This window comes from Myxocyprinus asiaticus, chromosome 17 (assembly GCF_019703515.2).
Source record: "Myxocyprinus asiaticus isolate MX2 ecotype Aquarium Trade chromosome 17, UBuf_Myxa_2, whole genome shotgun sequence".
Classification (NCBI taxonomy): Eukaryota; Metazoa; Chordata; class Actinopteri; order Cypriniformes; family Catostomidae; genus Myxocyprinus; species Myxocyprinus asiaticus.
The window spans coordinates 23337717-23363178 of NC_059360.1; the positions used below are offsets into that span (position 1 = coordinate 23337717).

General features: G+C 37.1%; 3 protein-coding genes across 4 annotated transcripts; 1 reads left to right on the forward strand and 2 right to left on the reverse strand.

Annotated features, from left to right (window-relative positions):
- Nucleotides 1-3185: 3185 nt before the first annotated feature.
- On the reverse strand, nt 3186-6527 carry LOC127454785 (ADP-ribosylhydrolase ARH3-like). Its single transcript, XM_051722193.1, has 6 exons — nt 6064-6527; nt 5715-5811; nt 5361-5568; nt 4721-4908; nt 3868-3968; nt 3186-3755 (listed from the first exon to the last, which is right to left on the reverse strand). The coding sequence occupies exons 1-6, from the start codon at nt 6236-6238 to the stop codon at nt 3400-3402; spliced, it is 1125 nt and encodes a 374-aa protein (XP_051578153.1). The 5' UTR covers nt 6239-6527; the 3' UTR covers nt 3186-3399.
- Nucleotides 6528-7158: 631 nt separating this feature from the next.
- LOC127454787 (HAUS augmin-like complex subunit 2) lies at nt 7159-10836 on the forward strand. 2 transcript variants are annotated; one of them, XM_051722197.1, is made up of 7 exons: nt 7159-7448; nt 8389-8494; nt 8596-8691; nt 8790-8859; nt 8972-9104; nt 9293-9401; nt 9619-10836. In XM_051722197.1, exons 2-7 carry the CDS (start codon nt 8408-8410, stop codon nt 9730-9732), a joined length of 609 nt encoding a protein of 202 aa, XP_051578157.1. In that variant the 5' UTR covers nt 7159-7448; nt 8389-8407; the 3' UTR covers nt 9733-10836. The 2 variants fall into 2 exon arrangements, with proteins under 2 accessions (XP_051578157.1, XP_051578156.1); XM_051722196.1 differs by having other exon boundaries at nt 7163-7448; nt 8378-8494.
- An 8053-nt stretch (nt 10837-18889) lies between these two features.
- On the reverse strand, nt 18890-25105 carry LOC127454783 (transmembrane protein 151B-like). The gene is made up of 2 exons (XM_051722190.1): nt 25001-25105; nt 18890-20440 (listed from the first exon to the last, which is right to left on the reverse strand). Exons 1-2 carry the CDS (start codon nt 25103-25105, stop codon nt 18890-18892), a joined length of 1656 nt encoding a protein of 551 aa, XP_051578150.1.
- Between the last annotated feature and the right edge of the window lie 357 nt (nt 25106-25462).

Consider the following 25462-nt stretch of genomic DNA (forward strand, 5'->3'; position numbering starts at 1 on the left):
GACTCACAGCATGTGGAGGTTCATGCTACTCTCCGCAATCCATGCACAACTTACCACGCGCCACATTGAGAGCGAGAACCCCTAATCGCGACCACGAGGACGTTACCCCATGTGACTCTACCCTCCCTAACAACCGGGCCAATTTGGTTGCTTAGGAGACCTGGCAGGAGTCACTCAGCACACCCTGAATTCGAAGTCACAACTCCAGGGGTGGTAGTCAGTGTCAGTACTCGCTGAGCTACCCACCCCCTGTTGTTGTTGTTCCTTTTAAACTCAGCAGCTCAACATTCTCAAGTTGAGGTAACCTGATTAAAGAATTTTAAGTCTTTTCTTAAAAACCAATTTTAAAGCTAATTATTCAATATTAATGTCTTATGTTCAAGAATAGAAAACAAAATACAATTTAGCCTCTTTTCTTTTCTTTCTTTCTTCGTTATATATTTTTCAGAATGCAGACATGACATGAAAGCTATCTACTAGCCATCTAAAAGCTGAATGGGACAGCCATCACAATTAAATCAAACATTCAAAACTGTCAATGTATTATAAACACAATATTAATAATATAGCTGCAGGCAGCAATACGGATTCCTCCTCAAAATGGCAAATCATTTAAAAATTGATCAGTAGAGGGTTGGGGTTAAACCCTCCCGATGGAGGAATCCTAAAAAACATGTCTTTCTGTCTGAATCCTAAACAAAAAAATTACAGCTATGGCTGGATTTGAACCTCTGACCTTTCACTTACCAGCACAACATCTTAGCCAAGTTAACTATTTACATTGCTAAATAGTTCTGCTTTCAGTTTCTGTATAAAAAAAGAACCAGTGGCTAGTATTGTCAGATTTGGCCCAGGTTCAAACAGCTGTAGTTCAGTAATCTTTTGACATATCAAGGTGAAATTTTGCATGGTACTTCAGAGTGATGTCTTCTTGAAGCATGTTAGGTTTGAAAAACCATCAGTCAAAATGATATTTGATTGATTGACATATATATTGAGGCAATGTGAACATTTACATAAATAGGCCCCTTTCAGCCATTTTGTATTGTATTCATTTTTGCTAAGTAACAAATTTTAAGACATCAATTCTACACATGGGTACCAAATTTCAAGTCAATTGGATCTACGGTTCAAGAGAAGAAGATTTTTGTAGGTTTTCCCAAATTTTCACTGTACAGGAAAATCCATCACGGTGTACCTCATGGGTCCTTGAGGCTTTTTTGTTCCCCATGAGAAATTAGGCATGTACACCAAGTTTCAGAAGAATTGGACAAATGGGGTGGAAATGCCATCACTTTGAAAATGGGACATTTGGGTGTGGCCTGTAGCACCTCCTAAGGGTGAATATGGGCCATTCTTGGTGTGGGGGTTCCCGGTGGCCTGTAGAATCAATGTGCCAAATTAGAAAATTTTTGACTGGTGACTTTTTGAGATATTGGGGTGCAAGGAGAATAATAATAATAATAATAATAATAAAATCCCCAATACAATAGGTTTCCTCCTACCGGAGGAATCCTAACAAGGGAAATAATCCATTTCGATTTCTGCAACACACCAAAGTGAGATGTCCAGAGTGAAGGATGCAGAGTTGTGGCACATTTATAGGTAAGGTATTATCTTCAAGTTTTGGCATATAATGACAAATATTTCTCAATAGTGACTACACATCTGTGCTCAGACAGATATTTGACCAGTCAACGGGGTACTGTGGATAACCTTAAACACAAACAAGTTGATCAGAACTGAACAGTCTTTCTCTTCTCAAATCAAATAATTTCTACTCAAATCAATGTTTCATGTCTGTTACATGTAACATATAATAATGTCTGACTGACTATTTTATCTCTTACAAAAGTGAAATGGTTATGAGGGAGGCAATCATAACAGAACTTTTCTTTTGTATCACCAAGAATGCAAGTGTGGAGTCAGGAACATAGTTCAAGTGCTGATCAACGCCAAAGTAGTATGCTACATTATTTTGAAAATATGAACTTGTCTTTATTTTTATACTGTATATATATATATATATATATATATTAGTATTAATTTTTCTAGGATCATCATGAACATTCAGTGGCAATGGAAGTATGCCAGATATTGGAAGACAAAATTGTAAGTAATGACAAAGTTTAAGTTGAAATATTTAAATTATTTTTTCTGCTTTTTTTTTTTTTTTTTTTTTTTTAAAGAAAATTCACAAAATTGCTTGCACTAATCCATAAATGTTAAAATACTCACTATTTCAAAAGTCTAGCCACAAGACATAATCAATATGAGTGTTAACATGATTTTTGTGTGATAAAATCACTTACTAACCTTTCTGTGAAGTTATGGCCAATTTTACAGTTTCGTTGTCAAGACAATGTAATGTCAACCAACCCTAAAACGACTATAAAAACGATGATTTAAACAACTTTAGAGCTCAAATAAAACAATAGTTTTAATAGAACAATTAACGCATGTGTTTTTATAATATTATAAGCTTCACATTTCTGCATTTAAACCCTCTAAAAATGTGCCCCATTCACTTCCATTGTAAGTGCCTCACTGTAACCTTGAAAAGGAGGGACGAGACTAAATATATTTTTGTGGTAATCGACATGCCACAAATGCTGTTGACTGAGCTTAACTTTTATTTAACCCAATATATTCCTTAAACTAACAATGAACAATATTTTTTGCAGCTTTTATCGATCTTGTTTAATGTTAATTTCTAATTATATTGTTTACTGTTAAAGTTAGTTCATAATGCATAAATTAATGCTAATGCATATTCAACTTTTAATGTTAAAAATGCATGTGTTGAAATTAACTTTCACCAAGATTAATATGTGCTGTAAAAATATTGTGCATTATTTTGTTAACTAATGTAGTAAAATAATGTTAACGAATGCAACCTTAATGTAAAGTATAAAAGATTTGTATAAAAGGCTGTATATATGCATTAAATTGTATTAATGTACTATATGTGTAAAACTTTAGTGGTACTGTACCATCAAATATCAGGATGCAATCCTCTTTAGTAATTTTTTATAGTTAAACATCAAAGACAGGTCAGGTCAAATCTAAAACATCTAGAATATTTAAGGACTGTATCTATAAGCGATATTAACAAAATATGCTCCTCATTTCTAAAACTGTCCATATGAAATACTTTAGGTTTGAGACTCATTTCAAGTGTGAAATAATAAATCAAACACAAGACTATTTACCGGTGAATCTGATAGCATTTTGTTCTTTTTATTGTAAACATTTTTGCACAAGAAGATCAGTTTTATAAATTTAGGTTATGGTATGTTAGCAATTAAATATGACACTATGTGCCAAGAAAAGTTTCTCATATTTGTGACTGCATGTTGTACATGGCCGTATGGTGGGTCAGTCAGATTTTGTAGTGTGCTAATCACTGGCACGTGTGTGCGGTTGATTGTTCTTGCAGCTTGTTGTCCCCCTGTCTTCGTCAAACTGTGTAAGGCTGTACAGATCATACAAACGCCTTGCTAACACATCAGCCTCCTCTACCCCTTCACAGCTCTTTTGCCAGCTCTGGGGAATGGACTCGATGCCATAATGTGCCCCGGCAATTGCCCCTGCCATGCATGCAATGGTATCTGTGTCACCACCCAGAGCCAAGCTGTAGGCTAATGTCCTCTCCAGTCCTCCAAATCGCTCTGGCAGCCCATCCCGGGGCTCCAAACAATGCAGCACACAGAAGATCGCAGTGGGCACAGACTCCAAGGCAGCAATGCCATTCCCTGATTAAGAAAAGCAAAGAAAGAGTGTTAACTAAAAGTCTAACAAAGACCCCTGCTACAGTGGGGCAGAGTGCCATAATGAAAGAGATACAAACAATAAATCAATACAAACCCAGTTCAGATATGACCTCCTCAATGCTCACACTGTTTCTCCCCATAAGTTCTTTCACTCTGTGCAAACGTGTGCAATAGGGGAACTCTGATAAACTGAGTCTGTGTAATAAAAAAACACAGACAATGACATGTATCATTATCAAATGTCTTTTGAGTCTTGGCATTTCCTATGTGTTGCTTAGAATCCATAGGTGAGGGGATGTTTAAACAGGATATGTTCTTGTGAATATTTACACTGTTTTTTAATAATTTTTCAAAGTATACATGTGCAAGACAAAAGTATTTGACCACTGTGACGTCTTTGTTTTTTTCAGTGATTTGTGCTATGAATGCCACGTCAAGTTATAAACAGTTTAACTTTGAAAATAATTTTTCGAGACACTTTAAATATAAAAAACTATGCGAGACATGCATTATATTTCCTTCCGCTGATTCTTGCAGTTTTTAAACACAAGAACACGTTTTATGTGAACGGACCCTTACACTATAACAAAGGAACAAGCAGTGCTGGGTAAATTACTTAAAAAAGTAATCCACTACAAATTACTAATCAACTATCTTATTACTTTACTTTTTACTTCATTGAAAAGTAATCACATTACTAATTACTTTATTTTTAAGTTACTTTCTAAAACATTTTTTTGTTTTTCCACTCAAATTAAAAATGATTTCTATTTTCTCCTTCATTATCGCACACCCTTCAGCTGTCACAGAAACACAAACAGACATACATATGAATTGTATTACACATAAATATTTTTTTTTTTTAAATTACACCCAACACTGACAACAAGCTAAGCGGTTTTTAGATACATCCAACAGAAGTCCTTTATTTTTATGAGTTCACTTACGCTTTAGCATCAAGCTGGGCTGTCTCATCTTTTTCCACCTCTTCCATTTCTGAGATCAGTCTGTTAATGAAATCCCTTGGCAGAGCCAAGGCCCCCTGTAGAGACAGATGGACAGCAAGAGCCTGCAACATTGCCCCGTTGTAGCCCAAAGAGCAGGAGTGTGTTAACATGGCACCAAGCCGTGAGTACTGCCATAAGCAAATGGAAGGACAGAATGTTAGCCCGGAACAGTCCAAATAAGCCTCTCAAATCAGGCATTTAAAAATGTTTGTTCATTATAAAGATTTAAATCTTATTAAGATTATTGTTGACAGTCTTTTTATGACTGGCACTAAAATGCTCGTAGTCCATAATACTATGATGATATGTCTGGAGGAATGCAAAAAATATATAGAGCGCAAAAGTGTCTGCCCACTTTTTCAGCCGTCTGTGTTCCGGAAGTATTTTTCCCATTCATTTTTTGCATAAGTTTTTCATAAAATCCTCCATTAAAGAGTTTTAGTTGTTTGGGGTGCATTGCTGCGGCCTCCTCTTTGGCGGTGCCCTAGGTGACCGCCTAGTTCGCCTATGCCTAGAAATGGCCCTGTCTATAGACTACCATTTTTGTAGATTCTTGGCTTCACAATCCACAATTTCTCACCCTGCACACATCAGCGGGACTTCTGAAGGCAAGGGCGAAGGGTGCAGCTCTCATTGCACCCCCATTTCCGAAAGAACCACGGCCACCAAACTGAGCCCTTGCCGGCTGAAAGACATCCCTCAGTTGGGGGGACGCAAGCTTCCGCAGTACCTGTATAACGCCTGACCCGTAACCTCGCCCTGGAGCAAGGTTGTACTCCTTTGCAAATCTGGAATCGGTACAGATAAAATAGCATGAAGGTCACAGGCAACAGTGAACATAACAGTGTCACTTTGGATAAAAGCGTCTGCCAAATGAATAAATGTAAATGTAAAAATGACTTTTACCCATATGACTGTCCAAATTGTAACTTACCTTCGAGCCATGTCTTGTTCATCAAACTCTGTCCTGGTTAGGAGTGAATTAGCAACACATCGCATCATGGCAGTGTCGTCACTGTATTGAAGAATTCCTGAAAAATATCATTTAGAACTGTTCTTTAACATGAATTGAGAACTATTTGATTCATAGTAAAAATACATGTTTAATAAAGATAAAATTGTGACTGTCAAAAGGTTGATATTATTACACCACTTATTGCTTTGGGTATCATAATTATAGGTGATTTGGCCTTCTGATGCAGTAACACTGTAGTTGATGGCAGAGATTAAATATCATATCTTATACCATGATATGGCTGGTAAATAAATTCAAGAATGTTCACCATCGCCCCGCGTTTCATCCTCCAACGCACTGAGATGCTGAAGAACTCGATCTAAAGGCACATCCACAGCGCCTTCAAACTCGCCGCCTATACAGTCTCCTAACACGGCACCGATCAGAGCGCCGCGGAACCGGGACAGCGTCGACGGCGCAGCTATACGTGCTGCAGCTGACATTTCGGGTACCTTATCGCGTCCTAAACCCAAGCTGCACTTAAAAAATGGATACAGACTACCCTAGTTTGAACTGATCACGTTAAAAACAAATCGTGTGGCCGGGGGTTATTTTGCTGGAGGAGTGTTGTCATTGTGTGACCCGCACCTTACCGCACCATGACAAATATAAACGCATTGTAATTCTGTAGACTCAGAGGCCAATGTAATATTAACTCTTATTATTTACTGTGAAATAGTTAAAACTTTACATAATTCTGTGGTAGCTTTTATTTATGTATGAAAAGTGTTCCCCACCCTCATTTTTATTTTATTTTGATCAATTATAGAATCGCAGCGCGAGTGCACAAGCAAACAGTAATGGCGCGCGGCTTGTACTCAAGTACGTCACGATGCGTTACAATTCGACACCATCTACTTGTGAAAATATTTAAATCACGCTAAGTAGACCGTTATAGACAACCCCGTCTTTATGTATGTTTTATGTTTCTAATAATAAAAGTGCAGGATGGTTCATATTGGGGGTCATTTGTGAGTCTACGGAGGCAAGTACGTCCACTCGGCGGCCAATCTATGGAACGCTTCCGGGCAACTATTTTTTAATGTATACAGGCGGCATAAAACAACAGGTCCTATCTACTTGACTGAGAGAAAGACCGAAATCTCCAAACGGTTGGTCAAAATTACGATCAAAGAACATATTTCAAATCAGCAGTAAAATATGACAACACTGGTATCATAAATTGTGTATCTTTACCTCAGAATACGGAAAAAAATAAAATAAATCCCGATTTGTCTAGCTAATGCGCATGCGCATTTTCGAGTTGATTGACAGGCGATGTCTGTTTTTAAAAGGTGATTGGCTCTTTTACCTGTAAGGCGGGACTTCCTTTTCTACATCCGTTTGGCCATTCCAATATCTCCCATTCATTTTTATAGAAGTGGTCGGTCTCTGCTAAATAGTCTTTTTACGCGTCACTCTGCTCATTCGATTTATACATCATATGCTCATTCTTCAGGTTTTGGGGTAAAATTGTTTGTATGTATGCAGATGCATGTTAGATCTGCGTTTCTCATACTTCTGTCGTATGTGTAGATGTTCTGCTGCGCTGTTCAAAGAGGCGGGTAGGTTGAAACAACAGAAGAAGATTTTTGCTGGGCAAAATAAAGTGGATAGCGTCCGGACCTAGGAGGTTGCATACAAGAACGACAGGTAATTTTGAACATAATACAGGACTCAACAATAACGATGGCCCAGGGCCAGAATGTGTGCGAGATAGAGACTGTTTCAGGGCCATTTGACGGAACTGCCACATCTTGCGCCATCGTGCCAATGCTGTTGTTCATGTGCATGATTGTGTGTCTTGCAAAATGTGGATTTCTGTGTTATATCACATTTTGTTGTTGTTGTACTAAATAATTAATCAAGCTAACGAATGTAGCTTGCCAACATAGATGAAGTTGCGAGAATGATTTGCAATAATAATACTCTTGGGATTAAGAGTTAGAATGGGTTGAAAATTAATAATAAGAGTAAGAATACATTAAAATAATATTAGCCTAGATTAAATAATAATCGAAATAAAATTAATAGTTCATTTTAAATAATACAATTAAAAGTATTAATTTCAATAAAATTGTATATTTTTTACATTATTAGTTACTATTAGTAATAAAATGAATGATTGATTGATTTGAATAAAAAATATTAATATATATATATATATATATAGATATAGATATATATATAAAATAATAAAAAATAACGACAATTTCCCATCAAAAGTGTGTTTATTAATTTGTAGCTCACACACACACACATATATATATATATATATATATATATATATATATATATTATATATATATATATAATTTCCAGCTATTTTAATTGTATTAGAGTTTAAACATTGCAACTAAAAGTAAGCTACCTAGTTTTTCAGTCAGGGTGCAGGACAACAGGTTGCATTCAGCATTAGTTTGACAAAAGCATCAATATTCAGTTATTATTCAACATTGCCTCAGTTATTTTTATTTTTAAGCATCAGTTCAAATTAATATTAAATAGCCATTAGTTTTACTCTTGTAAAATAGCTTTGTCTGTCTTTTTCTTTCCCATTTTTGGTGCTCTCTGACTTCTAGATTGTCATCAGGTTTGACAGTTCACACGTTATGAATCCCTGGGACCCCAGTCCTTACTCGGTAACACCTGCAGCTAAGATTTTAGCCAGATGTGTAGCCACAGGCACCATGACACAGGTAAGCCCATTAAAAAGTACCCTGTTTAATATTTTTATCATTAGGATGGTTGTGTTGTCTAACTTATTTATTTGTTTTATGTTTTTTTTTTTTTTTTTTAGGAGGAGCTTAATGCTGTCCCTCAAAAATCAGAAGTCTTTTCTTATTTTTTAATTGAAGCTGAACAGCTGAACAGAATTAAAGACGAACTTGATCAGGTTGAAAACACAAAAGACGTCAAATCGTGAATGATTCGCAAAATGTGAGCAATTGCTATCATTTTCTTTTTGTCATAAATACACTCATGTTGTTTTAGGCTAATTTAGATTTAGAGCTGCTGAAGCTGGAAAAGGACGTAGCAGACGTCACTCACAGTCATTATCTCAGTAAGTTGCATTATCTCAGTAAAAGCTGTGCAGTATGATCTTTCATTGTGGATTTACATGTACTGTGTACCGGAAGACTCTACATTTACTTATTAGTGTGTCTTTTTGTGAGGTCAAAGGTTTGAGGCCTTGCAGCAGTCCTCATCCCACCTTCTGGAAGTGTTGCGAGAACAAACAGTCCTGTTAGAAAGGCTCACAAAGCCACTATGTCAGCAGAACCTGCCCATTCAGGCTGATCTTCACAGGTCAGAGAGGTTTAACATGCTGTCAGGGCACATGGAAAAAAAATGATTTCCTTTTGGTTTAAAATTTTGCTTTTGTATTAAAATATCATCACAAAAAAAAATCGGCAATGTTTAGGTGATTGGGATGTTTTTCATGCACATCATTTTGGGTGAATCTTATGTATTTTTAAGCATAACTGTGTCTACAGATATGTGGTAGAGCTTATGGGGATGGTGGTGGAGTTCATTCAGAACTTGGAAGTGAAAATTGAGTTGGTTAGAGCAATTCCAACCACTGAGGATTCTTTGAGTATTCTGGTAAGGGTATTAGTGTTTTTTATGTATTTTATAAAGAAATAAATCAACAAGAAATTGCTCGTTTGACCTAAAAACCTAAATGAAAATTTGAAACCAGTGTATCACACCTTTGTCTGTATGTGATAGATGTTTAGAAACATTATTGTAGCAAACTTGAATCTTTATTGTATTGTAAATACATACGCTATCTGATCTTCTTATCACTCTTCTTCATTAGAACAATGCCATGACCCAGCTACTGGCTCAGGTCACTGAGGTCGAGAATCTATACAAGCAAGTTCTTAAGCAACGAGGCCAGCCACAGCTCAACATTAAAGATGTGTCCAGCTGATAAAATATTTTAGATTTAAATATGTAAGAGCATTAATAATACTCTGTTGTTGTTTTTTTTTTTTTTTTTTGTCTAATAAAATTTAATGGCATCTACAGTTTGTTCAGGATACAAGTTGACATCAGGGTCTAACACATTGAAAGAATTAAAGGAAGTAATTGTAGCTCTGTTATCAAGATCACTGACTAGATTCAGTATAAATGTTTGCTTTGCTGTCCTTTTTTACCATTAACTTTTCACATTTTGTTTCATATTGTGTCTCTTGTAACTGCCTTGTGATTGACACACATCTTTGATGCATCCAGCAGAAACAATTGATTCATTTTTAGGAACTATATACAGAGAAAAGTGGTGAACGTCAATGCTCACTGCTGCTGGATACCTGATTCACCAGAGCATTTCTGGACATTAGAACATTTCTCGGGTTTCGGAACGCAGCAGTAAACTATTGCAGATTAAACTTTTATAGTGGTGAACAGGAGAGCACAGCAAATACACACACGCACACAAAAACCCACTACTACTTTTCGATGACTTTAAATAAGAGAAGAAAAAAAAGTGATGCATTAAAGGGATAGTTCACCCAAAAATTAAAAGTGTGTGAGAAACAGATCAATATTTAAGTCCTTTTTTATACATTTCTACTTTTAACTTTCACATTTTTAAAATAAATGTGGAGGTTTATGGTACAAAAGGCCTTAATATTGATCTTTTTCTCACCTACACTTATCATATTACTTCAGAAGTCATGGATTTAATCACTGGAGTCATGTGGATTACTTTTATGCTGCCTTTATGTTATTTTTGGAGCTTCAGAGGTCTGGTCACCATTCACTTGCATTGTAAGGACCTACAGAGCTGAAATATTCTTCTAAAAATCTTTTAGAAGGGAACTATCCCTTTAAGGTGCACAGTTTGTGTGAGGAAAAAAAACATGTTTTTATAATATTTCATCTATGTGATAACATGCTCTGCTTCTGACATGACTTTCCTTTTGGGCCGATGTCACCAATCTCTTATTTTTCAACTTACAAGTTAAATTCTGGTATGTAATACCCATTGACCCAATCAATTCCTAATGGATTAAATCCAATCCTACATTCATTTCTTGTTGGATATTTTCTTTCACTCGGAAATATGTCAGATTCCGGAAGTAAAATGGGTTTATATTATATTATAATACCCTATTGATAGGACCATTGAGCAGTGCAATGCCGTTACAGGTCTGCATTTGAGTTCTCCAGTTAGCACTGTTTAACTCTTCTGCCAGCAGAGAGCGCACTACAGTCTGGATGGGAAACAAATATTACACTATAAAAGACTGACTTCGAGTGAGTAAGGTACACTACTTAAAATATTACACAGTTCATAAAATAATAAAAAAAGACAGTCATTTACAGTCTTCTTGCTAATGTTGGAGAGTAAAGTCATAGACTGCTCCTGATCTGATGGAGAGTCACTGAGGAAGTGCTGTTACAGAAGTCTCTATATGACAGCTTGTCTCGTATCACCCTCTATAGCAAGGCACTGAGCTGCCACCCAGATGTCTGCACCTGTGCCTGAAGTGTCTGAGTCAAACATATGATCATTTTAAGTCACATCTATGCAGAACAGACTTCTTCACCTCTGAGATTATGGTTTCTTATAATGCAGTTTATTTGAATGAACATTTTTGGTAAGTCTTGTTAAGAATTCTTTAGTCGTAGGCATTGTAATTCTTCCAACCAACATTTTTCCCGCACGTTGTTTTAATGTGCTTTGTTGTACGTCTCTTGCTCGTAAGTTAGGTGTCCTTGTAGCATACTGGCACACTGCAGCAGCCATCTGAACTCTCTTCACTTGGTCATCAAGAGCTGAGACAATGAGGCTGCAGCTCCTGATACTGCATGTAGCTTCCATGCCTTACTATGTTGAGCTGACCAAAAAGACAATGATTTAATTGTCTAACACTTTTATAATAATTTTACAATACATTTACATTATATTTAATTAATGTTTTAACCAGGCTAAGTGATGTTGGTTCCAAATCTGTGATTAAGTATGGGCAAAACCAAAAACCTGGTTGGTTTTATCAAAAATGTTTGTCTCATGTTTTTGTAAAACTATTTATATTGTATTGTATTGTATTATATGCATTGGAAAAAAACTAATGTTTAAGCCACGAGACTTACCTGCTTTGCCTGGGTCAGACTCTTCTTGTGGTCCATTAACTGCTACTGATGCACAAGTTATGATTGCCTCCAGCAGCACAGAGTAATGAGGGACATTAAGAGCCCTTTTTAGGCCCTCAGTGGTCACACTCTGCCAGGGCAACTCTAGAAAACAGACAGAATGATTCTCCAAAAGGTTTTTCCATGCAAACGCAATAAGATGCATCCAATATGCTCTTCATTGTACAACACACATACCACATATAGTTCTATTTATGTGTTGGCATTTTTCCTGCTTGCAAATCTACAAGTCTACAGTATTCGAATTGAAAGGGGGATGGGGCGGACCCCTCATAAGAGTTAATGGACCCCTCATTAGGCCAAAAATATTAACTTGAGTGGTCCCCTTATGTTTTGTCGAAACTAGAATGCTAGAAACAGAAAACTACATTGACCATATCTGTCCCAATTTTCATAAGTAATCTAAATTATATTTTCTTCAGTTTCACCTCACGCTAATGGTAAGATATACTTCTTTTTTTGATTGTTTGTACACCTAATTTACTATCGTTAAATGAGCGTTGTGCTTAGAACTGAACAGTTCTAGGTTACTTAATATGCACACACAATTAATATGCATGTAGTTTTGCCCTTATTTATCTATCTACATGTAAGCTCACTATCAAACAGTTATAACAAGCCATCTAACATTATTCTGAGAAGAAGAAAAAAAAGCAGTTTAAGGGGACCCCATCTCATTAATAATAAGATGAGGAGAGGTATGGAGCTGTAAAAAGAAACACCCACTGATGTTCCAGGAACACCTCCAATTGTCCAAGTCAAGTCATTTTTATTTGTATAGCGCCTTTCACAACACACATCTTTTCAAAGCAGCTTTACAGAAGATCATGCATGAACAGAAAATGAAACTGTAATATCTATAATGTCTTAGAGTCATCGTTGTGTTTCCACTGCGTAGTGAAGAGTGGAAAGTTCTGCCACAGACTTGAAATGCAGCTGCTGTCCCAGCATCTTGGGATCCTGTCTGATTAAGTTAAGAGGTTTGCAAGCCAGTTTTGATGGGCAGATCCACCTTTTGCTGTGTCCCTCTCATAGCTCCACCTGTTCCTGTTAGAGAAACATGTAAAGGCCAGTTCACACTGCCCCAACAAACTCCAATTCGAACAATTACCAACAAACATGTTTGTTGGGTCAATGTGTTGGACCTGTTGGAGTTACACTAACATACATTTTTATATGAATCTATCAGCTTTCCACGTCAAAATAATTTAGTGAATTTTCTAATGTATATGCATTTATCTGGATGAAATTGAAGCGTAACCATATACTGTTAATATGCAGTAGGTGCCAAACACTATGCTTTCACTATGCACTTTCACTAATGGTGACTTTATCCTCTTTTCTTGTATGTTCTTCTGGTACACTGACATATCATGACTATTTCTGTCTTGACAACATACATGTTTAGCAAACCTAAATGCTTGCAAGGCAATGTTGAATCCTACCTGACTTTAAATAAAAATAATGTAAATAATGTTCTCTTTATCATAAACCTGTCTGCCGGTACGTGGATTCAGAATATCCTGCAGGTGATGGGCCTGTTTGATCTCAGTGTGCTTGATAGTGGTTGCTGTCTTATTTACACAACGCGGTACCCTGTACAAGTTAAAGGAATAGTTAACTTTCTTTCCGCCATGGAACACAATACACTGAAAAAAAAATGTGTTGGTTTAACTTAATCAAATTGTGGACACTGGTTCCACACAATGCAAATTAGTTTGTTTGATATTAAATTAAAATGTAGGATCTACTCAAATACTTTGTGTAGTGAAAACCTAAATTAATTGAGTTAAACTAACTTAAATGTGATCTGTTCAAACAGCTGCTGAACCTTGCAACTTGTGGCTAGCTAGCAACAGACCTATTAGCATAATATATACAGTATATACATTTTTTGTTCTGTATGACAATTATGATGCTGCTGAGTGTTTACAGATCCCTGATCAATCATTTACATTTATTCATTTGGCAGACGCTTTTATCCAAAGCGACTTACAAACAAGGAATAATACATCATAAGTGATTCCTCTTAAGGAGACAGTGGTACGAAAAAGTGTTGCATTACAAAGTTTCACTAGCATCAGAATAGTAATAATCAAAACAGATTAAAGTGCAACAAGATTTTTTCTTTCTTTCTTTTTTTTTTTTTTTGTGACTGGTTAAGTGCTCATGGAAAAGATGTGTTTTTAGACGTTTTTTGAAGACAGAAAGTGAGTCAGCTTCACAGATGTAGTTGGGAAGGTCATTCCACCAACGTGGTATGATGAAGCCGAAAGTCCCGAAAGTGAGTTTGATGGTAATATGGAAAGTTTACCTTCAAATCCCTGTGATCTCACGTCACAAGCTTCTGTACTAGAATTACTGCTCAGAGCTTACGGTAAAAAAAAGTTTACCATTATACAGTGCTAAAGCAGTTTATAACAAATTAATTGACTACCTGCAAAAATTCAGCTCTTGCAGCATTCAGATACCAGACTTTGGCATAGAAACAAGACGCGCTCCTCCCTCGGCACAGTGGGTGCCATCAGAGCCCTTCTACTAAGAAGAACCTACAAGCTTATTTGGCGAGGAGACCAGAGGCTGTTCCGTTACAACTCAGTACACTTGACATTGTGTCAGGAAGCTGACGCTATGGAGAGTGTCCTCCTCTACGACCCAGTTGAAACTTTTCTACAATACTGGCAATTCTAAAATTGGCTGTGGTGCTTAAGCCCCGTCCTTTCAGGCACTGTCCAGTATAAAAGCAGGCTGCAAACACCATTCCTCAGAATTGTCTTCCTTCAAGACAGCAATTCATCTTATCGTCTAGAAGCATTCTACTACTTAGCCGTCAATATACACGAGTCAGCGGACGGGATCTTCACGGCAACGAGAAGACTCTCACGCTCCCCTGCAGTGTTCCGGCGAACATTTACTCTGCCTCACCACTTGATGCTTCGCTGGTGAATGGGCCGCTTCAGCATCCTGATTCCCCGCAGTGCTTCGGCAGGAGTTTTGTGATTAATATAAGCTATTGTGATTGATATTGTGTATGTGTGTATATATATATATATATAAAACTGGCTAACCCTCACGGAAATGCATGACGTGGAAAAAGCTGCTCTCTTTGATGCTCCGGTGTCTCCAGTCTGCATTTTTGGTGGCTCTGTGGATAAATTTGCTGAGCGCTACATCACAACTCAGCAACACTTGCAGGCTATGAGACATTTTATGCCAAAACAAAGCAACACTTAATTACAACCGGACAGCTTCGCGCCTAAAAGGGCGGGGCTTAAACACCATAGCCAATTTTAGAATTGGTGGTATTGTAGAAAGATTTAAACTAGGTCGTATAAAAGGACACTCCCCATAGCGGAATCTTCCTGACGCAGTGTCTCGTTCCAATGTCTATGGAGGAGATGCTTCAGTGTGCTGCACAGGGGCATAACTACCCATTTCTGAGAGGGTATACGAAACAAAATTTTGCGCCCCCCTTTACATGGTGCCCCTATGTGTTGCATACCTTGTCTATATGTTTTTTGCACCTCTGGTGCTGCATTAACTGCTTTTGTAAAGTGACAGCCCATCACTTAAAGGAATAGTTCACCCAAAAATGAAAATTCTCTCATTATTTACCCTCATGCCATCCCAGATGTGTATACATTTCTTTCTTTTGCTGAACAAAAGATTTTTAGAAGAATATTTCAGCTCTGAAGGTCCATACAATGCAATTGAATGGTAGCCAGAACTTTGAAGGCCCAAAAAGCATATAAAAGCAACATAAAAGTAATCCATATGACTCCAGTGGTTAAATCCATTTCTTTAGAAGTGATATGATAAGGGTGGGTGATAAACAGATCAATATTTAAGTCCTTTTTTACTATAAATCTCCACTTTATCATTCTTCTTCTTTTGTTTTTGGTGATTCACATTCTTTGTGCATTTCACCACCTACTGGGCAGGGAGGAGAATTTATAGTTATACAAGTAAATCTCTATGATTTTTGCACCTAACCCTGAAGGAATCCATAGACACAAACCTCACGATTTTAGGCAAAACTGTTCAAAAGTTATGGCAAAAATAGCAATTTTTTAAATGTTTTCCCATAGGTGGCACTGTCACCAAACTTGCCATGTATCTTCAGATCATGGTCCTAATGTAGCATACCAAGTTTTGTTTCGATAGGACAAAATGTTGCCAAGATACAGCCTCCCTTACAAAAATTAAGAGTTCTGGCAAACTTGCCACTCATTATTTTCATATGCAAATGAGCTTTGCGACAAACTCGTCATTGTCGCCAAAGGTTTCCTGAAGGTTCCCCACTACTGGTGAAGAGCTGCAAATTTCTAGCAAACATCTGTGCCAAATTACAAGCTCGTTTGCATGTGCAAATACTCTATATTGTTTATACTGCCTGTTTTACATCAACATCGTTAACTTTGTAGCAGTGTAATTCAGTAACGCTTGTGCAAATCAAAAATCTACTGATCGGACAAAATTTGTAAAAGAACCAAAAAAATGTATGTCACAGTCTAATATGGTGGCCACTGTAATGGGCGGAGTTTTAATGTAAGGAGTCCATTACAATCATCATGAGGAGAGTAATCAGAGGGGAAAAACATTTTTGTTTCTTGGCCAAACAGTTACAATGGTACAGTATGTGCAAAAGAAAAGTGAATTTTTACAATAGTGGTTGTGTATAAGACCCCAAATTTGGTGTGCCAAATTTAATCATTTTTCTACAGACTATCCTATGGCCTGAGATCGACTCCAATGGCAGAATAAGAATGATAATAATAGGAAAACTAACAAACACAACAGGGGCCATGCCCTATTTTAGCATAGGCAAGATATTACCTGAATCAGGACTAATTAATTAAAAAAGTAGTCACTCATTACATTTTAAAACTTGTAATTAGATAACAGTTACTGGATAGCACATCTCTATCAGCTTCATTTCCTTGAAAGGTTGTACAGAAAACATCAAGGCAGTAATAGAAAATGTTTGTAGATTTTATGGTAAGAAAATCCTGGCAAAGGGGGGAGGATTTAGATACATCCAACCTGATCTTGTGAAAAGTCATAAGAATAGTACGATATGGCAAAATCGTACAATAGCTTACAACTTGGGTCATATGAAACATACAACGTTTAGACCAATCAATCACATACACTTCCCTTGTCTCATTGTAAACCCCAATATTTCCTTTCTTCCATGGTACACAAAACTTATTTCTATGCAAACCTAAACCTGACAATAAGGTCTAACACCTTAAACAGACCCTAAACATAACCATGATAGTAATCTAAAAAGCCCTGTTGTGTAAGATGAAAGAAAAAGAATCTGGTGTTTGAATGCACGTTTTTCCCTAACCCCATACCTAAACCTTACCGTAAAGTCAAACCCATTACGGAAGAAAGGAAATATTAGGGTTTATAAGAAGACAAGGGAAGCATATTTGATTTGTTGGTGTAAAAGTCATATTTTTTCATATCACCCAAGTTGTACATTACTGTACGATTTCACCACCTTGTACAAATTGTCATGAGACTGTTTTGGTCACAACATAGCAGACAATGCCGTCTACACAACAGAGGAAACAAAAGCAATCATGATCACATTTGCATATGAAAAGTACAAATAATTCAGATGCATAGCATGGTTAGGAGACACTTTCATGTGTTGTATAGGCACAATTTTATTCTGCGCTATTTTCTAACAGTCACTGCCATTTTAACAGCATTAAATCTACTGCATTTCTTGCCTGCAGCAAGTAGTCTATATTTTCACAGATCCATACTTCAAATATGAAGTTCAGGCCATGACATTTACCGGTAGTTTGAAGGGGCATTGATGTAAATGATGAGTCTGTTTCACCAAGCTCATTTGATGAGCCAGTGTATTTCAAATGTGATCTCTTCTGTTACAGAGATATACATTATATCAATGTGTATAGGACCATATTGCTTTTCTTGGAACCTCTTAACAAGTACAGTTTCCTGCAAGCTGCATACATAATAGTTTGCCTCTCTTTGAAACAATGTGAGCAAATTGCCATGCAACTTTTGCTTATATGCACCTCCAACATATTTATGAAATGCATCCATAATTAAATGGACTAGCATTAACAAAAATAATATAAATAATAAATAAAGATAAAAAATGTTAACAGAGGTAAAAAAAAAAAAAAAAAAAAAAAAAAAAAAAAGTTTAGAACCATGTATTATAAAAGGTATATTTCTCCTCCCATTCAAGTAAATCTCTATGGATTTTAATAATCATATAGCAATTCTTATTTGCTTCTTGCTATGGCTAAGTTTTGTCAAATAAGAATTGATCAATGCATTAATGTTAAACAATGCAAATAATATAAAAAAAGATCTTTTCAAGAAAAATGGCAGCTAGTGATTTTTTTATTTCTCTCATAATAAAATCTCTCAATTGAACAAGTCTACATTCATAACCCTTTGTTCTTTGTTGGCTCAAGTTCAGTGACTTTGATGCCACAAATATTTACTACACCAAGCATTGCATGTTCTATATTGTAACATATGTTTGTGATATGATTTTCTTTAAATGTATTTATTAAATCTGACATATTTGTTATTGGATAGTTTTTTCTGCAGCTTTCAATAGAGCTTGAATCTATTTATGGATAATTTCAATTCAGCCCTTTGATTAAAATACAATTTAAACAAAAAGAGTGTTCAGTGCTGCACTGAATAAGCCACATTTCTACTTTTTGCACGTATTAGCTATTAGAGCAAGACAAAGTTCATAATAATACACTTAATTTGCTGTCGACCACTTGAATCCAAGTCAAAGCAATTTCTCACATGGAATCAAACAGCCACCAAGTCCACTTTCTGTGTAGTGCAAGTAATAATGTTGAACCCAACATCGCTTTCTATTTTTTATTCAATCAGCTTGACCAGTTCAAGCCACTTTAAAGAGAAGTCTCCACACAACAGGAGCCCCTGCGTACATAATACCTTCTAACTTCTGAAGAGTCCCCACAGCCCTCAGGCCGATGTACAATGAGGACTGGGAAAAAGCGAGCGTCTTGGTAGTTGGGTGGGCTGTCATTAAGGGCCAGCTGACTGGTATAAGACCTGCAGCACTGCTCATCAGGACAGCAGCGATCTGTAAGTGTACTGCTTCGGCTCCTCCACAGTCCCAAGGTGCGTCTGGAGCCATATATGCGGCATAGCGAGAAGTGGGAGGTATCCAGGGACAAACGGGAGTGGAAGGTGTGTCGAGAGAAGATGGAGGAACAGCTAGATCTGATGGTTGGCCGTCTTTGTCCACCCTCATGTTGGCAACTGTGCTCACAGTTCTGCAATGTCCCATAGCTCTGTGCTGGGTTGCTATCCAACAAGAAATGGTTGGAGGAAAGGCTGCCTCTGTGGTCTGACCCGGAAGCCTCCAGATTAATCAGCATGGCTTCTGAGTAGCTCGGAATAAGCTGACGATTTGAGCGAATGTGCCATTCCAACTCTGTGCTGTCCACTGTTTCTGCTCTTGGAAGACCGTATTGAGTGTCCCTCACTGTAGCGACTGCCTCTGGAGATGGGTTGTTGTTGCTGTACTCTAGCCCAAAGAGTTTTTCAACTTGATAGTGCACAAAAGCTGTACGGTACTCGATCAACACTCGAAGTGGCCAGGAGAGCATGAGGAGAGCAGCAGTCCAGAAAGTGACTCTTGAGGTGTACCACGGTAGTCGGTCAGGATCTACATAAGCTATGAGGTGCTCTTTGAAGTCGACATTCTTTAGCAGCATGCCTTCACGGGCTTCCATGTAGTCATCCAGGCCTTCAATTTCTGAGAAGAACCTGGCCCGTTGGTTAAGGTAAGAATTCTCTGGCCCTGCTCCTGTGAAACTGAAGCACTTGGTGAAATGCAATCGTGTCGCTGCGTGACCCTCCAGTCCACTCAAGTTGCGTGAAACATCCCGCATGCCACAACGGCTATAGTCAAACTCTCCCTCTGCCACATGCGTGTTCACACGCTCGTGATAAACCTGTGTGGTGGTGTAGGCGTCCCCGTTCCGGTAACGCGTCACTTGTCGAGTCCTACGAACGAAATGGTAACTGATAGCTTTCCACCAGATGCATGGTTGAGACTGACGCATGCGCAGAACCCTTTCGTAGATGCTGTCAACGTTGGCCTTGCACTGAAGCTCGCTGCGGGCATGACAGTGCCAGCACTCCATGAGGTAAACAGCATAGAGCATGAGCAGGAAGGCCAAGGGGATGTACACATAGCCATCAGAACAAGGGCTGTCGTGGTATACCATGGTGCGACTTCCTCCTCTAAGAGAGTTCATTGAGGCAGTAAGGGAAGTACTGGAGGAATCAAAGCTTAGCTTGGTCACTTGGGTAAGCTGACACCAGGCCACAGCACCCAGGCAGCTGTACATGAGTAAGGACAAGAGGAGGCAACGCCAGTGGGTCTCACTGCACATAGAGGCACACAAGGACTGCTTGATTGGCCGTTGCTACATGAAAAGATGAGAAAGAGAGGGAGAGGAAAATCAGTATAGTATGAGGCATGTAGACTTGTTATGAATGCTGTAAAATAAGTATACAGATCAGGGATTTGAATCCCCTGATATGAGGCACTATTGGACAAAAGTATCAGATGTCCTCAGATGTTCAGTATGCCTTATCAGTGGTGGAGCTAGGGGGTGGCCAGGGGTGGTCATGGCGACCATGGGCCGAAGCTTGACCACCCCAGCGACCACCCCACTCACTATGACCAAAACTGAAGAAGTGCTTAGAAATTTGCAGACAAATCAGAAGTGTTCTCTTTTGATAATTTATAAAAAAAACCATTGCACTGTACATATTATTGTAATCTGTAAAAACATCAGACTGATTAAATAGCTATGTGTCATATGTTGTTGGAAAGCTCTCAAAGAGTAGAATACAACCAGCCTATTTTTTTACTTACAGACAAAAATATAGAGAGTAAAGTACATGTCTTTGACATACATGTTCCATGAAAAAATGTGTTGTTTATAAGCCACGTTTCCGATTATATCTTCACGAAAAAATAAACAGAACATAAAAACACTTAGGGGATTCGAAATAAAACGAGCCCAAATACAACAAAATCTGATGCATAGATCATTAGATAATCCACACGTAGCACAATGTGCACACATCACATAATGTGCTATCTGGTTAAAACATGTTAGGATTCAGATTGCTGCAACCAGAGGTGGAAGTCATCCAAATTTTGGCAGAGAGGATTGTTCACTTTAATTACATATGGCCACCAGGAAAAGGCGGCAAGTACATGACACAGACTTAATGATGGTTCAGATGACACAAAATCTCATTACTCATGCCTGCATGTGTTGTATTTGCATTGTTGTATTTGCATGTGTAATTAGTTCCTATGTACAGTTATTAGGTTTATTTGTTTGGAGAGGCTCTTGGACACTTGGAGACGTTTTAGGACAATAGGATAAATTATTTTTTTAATGTCATATCAACACAAAACTTTACTCAGTTACAGGCAACATGATTGGGGACAAAACAAAAGCAGTTTTTTGGAGCTACTTTATTTGCACCCTGAGATATCATGAGATGTATATAATCGGAAAATACGAAAAAAAAAAATTTGTGGTTTCTTATGCTGAGAGTCTCATAATTTATCATAATCTATTTCATTAAAAAATTTCAAAGTGTTCTTTGAAATTATACCAAACAATTGACCCTCCTTGTTTTTTGTAGAGTTATAAGCCTTTCATTTTGGGCATGCCACTGAAACAGGAAATCTTTATAATCACCTTCAGAGCTTAAAGGGTTAACCCTAAGACAAAGGCTGAGTTTGGAATGGCATACTACCATACTACTCCTACTGTTTCTGCCATAGACATATATGGCAGAAGTAGTAAGAGTATGGGTAGTATGCCATTCCGAACTCAGCCAAAGACTCACCTGGCTTAGGTGCTTCGGACATCTGTATGGTTGACATTTAAGCATATTACAAAAAATGACAAACAATACCAACATGAAAGATATTTAAGCTTGTTTTGAACAAAAAAGTAGCAAAAATAATAACACGAAGGACTCATAAGATTCATCAACATCCTGCAAGACAAGACATAAAGCTGTATTTGTACACTCTTGACAAAAAAAAAGTAATTGTTATGTATTTTAACCAATTGCTTTTGACACTTTTCTAGGCTAAACAATGAAAATGTCAGAGAAATCATACATTTTAAAGATATGTACAAAGAATGAAGGCTTATAAAATTCTTCATTTAATTTTTTTGATACAACACACACTATAAAATTATCTTGAAAGCTAATTATTAAAAGCAAAGACACTCTAATGAGTATTTGGATGTTGATCCTTGTCAGCTACTGCTGTGAGTTCTTTGAAATTTAGCACTCAACACTGGTTTAGTTTAATTTACACACTAAATTGGCATAAGACATCAGAGATGTGATTTATGTTTTACTTTGAAAGTAAATACTGAGTTTCTTTGAGATTTGTGCTCAATATGGTATCTCTTTCTGAGGTCAGAATTTGTGGCATTGTCCAGTAAGGGTCTGTAAATTTCATTAGCTAATACCACAGCTTTTGATATTTATAAGGGTTGAAAGGCTTTTAAGGGGGGAAGTGAGATGCAACATCAATAATGGAAATCCCACATGAAAGAAAATACTGTGACAGGGCTACCAGTCAGCAATTCAAAAGCATTTTGTAGGGGGAAAAAAACTGCTCATATCCCCATTGCTCTGGGATAAGTGACATTTTGGACATGATATGGTTATAATCAAAGATGCTTAGGCAGATTACAGCTGAAACTTGATGATGACTAAAGGCCATGCTTAAATATCGAGTACTATTCAAAGAATTTAAGTATAATTTGAAGTAACTACTCATCTGAATGGTCCCTAGAAAAAATGAAAGAATTCAGATTTCACAAACCATTCGTTAAAGGTGCTGCAAGTGATTTTGGCCGTTATGGAACTTCCATGACAGCAGAAACACAGCCGTCCCAAGATAGTATTGAAAGTCACCTTCTCACGGTTGTCAAATACAACAGTAGCAAAATAGCACCCTCAGTTGACAACTGTTATGAATCTGAATATGATATTAACCTTCCTATTCTGTTTGGTCATTTTTGACCGAAATGTTTTTTTCTGATGTAAAAAGTTAGGATAGATATCCAAATGCATATCTTGCGATAAAATATAAAATTAGGTTACAACAAGCTATCAGACTACACAGTAGTTTGCTACAGCCATCTACTGGCTGTTACTGGCATGATATGGTTTCAAGTCATGTTATTTATATTTTGTTCACCAGATGGCAGAAATTTGCCTCTAATTTATGTCACATTCTCATATTTTCTTCAAGTTTCAACTTACAGAAGTGTAGGTTCTGAATTGTAAAAACATTTTTCTCTCAAAAATGGTTTATTTGTACTTGCAAATTAATGGTAAAAATGAGAAATGTACATGTAAATAAGACCAAAATAGCATAAAATAAAATGCATAATTTATTATTTATTCTGAGTCTGTGGGTTTGGGTTTGGGACGTCGAAACATCCCAATGTACTGGAGGAAAAGAGAGGGGGCTGATGTATCAGAAACAAATGTCAGCAGCAATAATGAATCAGCATTTGGCTTCTAAACTGTCACTGCATCTTGCACTTATTTCAGGGAAAAAGAAATGGCATCATCATCATAATATATATATATATATATATTTGTTAAAAATGACCACGAATACCAAAGGGAGGTACACTTTTTCATTACCATAGGAGGGTTAAGAGTTAATCTATTCATGTATAATGCATAATTAACATATTCAGTAATTTAATCATATTTAGTTCATGTGTACTGATTCAGCTTAGTAGGTTAAGTTTTATTTCTGCATAGATGATTTACAATGAAAGCAGACAATACAATTTTATGCTCAAGTGACAAGCAATGATGCTGATTGTACTGTTCTCCATTTTAACTGTTATAAATTCATAATTGACATGCCCATAAAGGAAATACCAAGTCACATCTTAACCGCAATTCATGAACTGTTGGAGAGGAGCAGTTCTCAGTTCTAGCAGGTGAGATTTGTGCAAAAGTGTAAGTATGATGAAGAGCACTCACAAAACTGTCAGGCCATACCAAAAAGATTTTCAAGGCAAGATGCACTAACGGCATCAATCTCAGAGATGCTGGTTGGGATCAGCATCAACACCAGGACATTTAGTGTGATATGATATTGTATGCTTTGTCAAAAATGTTAAACCAACTTGTACTGTAACACCACAAGCATGATTCTCAAGGTAACAGGCATTTAATTTTTCTGAATGGCAGTTCCATAATTACGGTAGTCTATTACAGAGATGCTGATCAATGCATAAAACACATACTCTAACAGAGCTACAGAACTGAGTGCAGTGAATGTGATATGCAGTGAGTTGCAAAGTGCTTAAAGCTCTATCCACCTCAAATCTGTACTTGTCCTTGGGTTTTTTTTTTATCCTATTTAATATTTATAAAATGTATTAAAAATGCTTTAAAATGTGTACAATTAAATCAAGCACACATTTAAAGAAAAAAGGAAAAAAAAATATATATTAATCAACCAGGTGTTTCATACATTCGCCTACCAATATGGACCATGTAGCCCATAGTCTATTTTTTATCTAATTTAGCATTTTAGTAATGACTTTATTACTCATGATCTGCAGTCAGTGATCTATATAATGCAAATGACTAAAACTGGTTTCAAAATAAATGACTTTCAATAACTTATGTATGATAAGGTTTGCCTGGAAAAATACATTTTTTTTTTTTTTTTTTTTTTTTTTAATATGGCTCCTAATAGCTCCTTTTCAATAACACGTGTAACTGAATGTAAAAGGAGAAATATTTTGAATTTTACACATACAATTACATCGAGCAGCTTACAACTGTCTAACAGTCTACATAAGCTAAATCATAGGTATATATAGTATGCAGAAATCACCTCTCCTCCAAGGCAATGACACATCCAGCTATGCTATCCAGTCATAAGGCTCATGTCATACCTCTTCCAGCACATCGAGACTGGCCGGTGTCTCCGCACCATCATCTGGGGTGCTCGGCGCTGTGTCCTCCGCAATAGTATCAGTTTCCAGATCTAGAGTCAACATCCTGCGTCAGGTATAACATTGCACTTAAGTATTTTACCTCCAACACGCCGCTTTTCTTCAAATATTCTTAAAAAAAAAAAAAAAAAAAAAAAAACGCGACTTTGTTTGTTTTGGATGGATGCCAGAAGCGCCGGGGATCCCGCTCTGGATGTTCCCATTCAGGAAGACTGACTGGGGGGCGGATACCGCGGGGAGACTGCGGAGGACTGAGAAAAAGCACGAGAACTGCTCTCCAGAGTCTCATGGGGACAGATTTGTTGGTCTACGTGTGTACAATAACATATTGAACTCACTAAGCTGCACGAGATGTGCTCGAGTGATATCTCTGCATAATTAGAGAAAAGCAATTAATTATGT

Excerpts from the sequence above, each read along its gene's own strand:
- LOC127454785 (XM_051722193.1), bottom strand. The coding sequence starts at position 6,238 with ATGTCAGCTGCAGCACGTATAGCTGCGCCGTCGACGCTGTCCCGGTTC. Across the intron at positions 5,812-6,063 it reads GGATGAAACGCGGGGCGATG|GAATTCTTCAATACAGTGAC; the intron begins GTGAACATTCTT and ends GATATTTTTCAG. Across the intron at positions 5,569-5,714 it reads GAACAAGACATGGCTCGAAG|ATTTGCAAAGGAGTACAACC; the intron begins GTAAGTTACAAT and ends TACCGATTCCAG.
- LOC127454787 (XM_051722197.1), top strand. The coding sequence starts at position 8,408 with ATGAATCCCTGGGACCCCAGTCCTTACTCGGTAACACCTGCAGCTAAG. Across the intron at positions 8,860-8,971 it reads CACTCACAGTCATTATCTCA|GTCAAAGGTTTGAGGCCTTG; the intron begins GTAAGTTGCATT and ends TCTTTTTGTGAG. Across the intron at positions 9,402-9,618 it reads AGGATTCTTTGAGTATTCTG|AACAATGCCATGACCCAGCT; the intron begins GTAAGGGTATTA and ends CTTCTTCATTAG.
- LOC127454783 (XM_051722190.1), bottom strand. The coding sequence starts at position 25,105 with ATGTTGACTCTAGATCTGGAAACTGATACTATTGCGGAGGACACAGCG. Across the intron at positions 20,441-25,000 it reads GTCTCGATGTGCTGGAAGAG|CAACGGCCAATCAAGCAGTC; the intron begins GTATGACATGAG and ends CTTTTCATGTAG.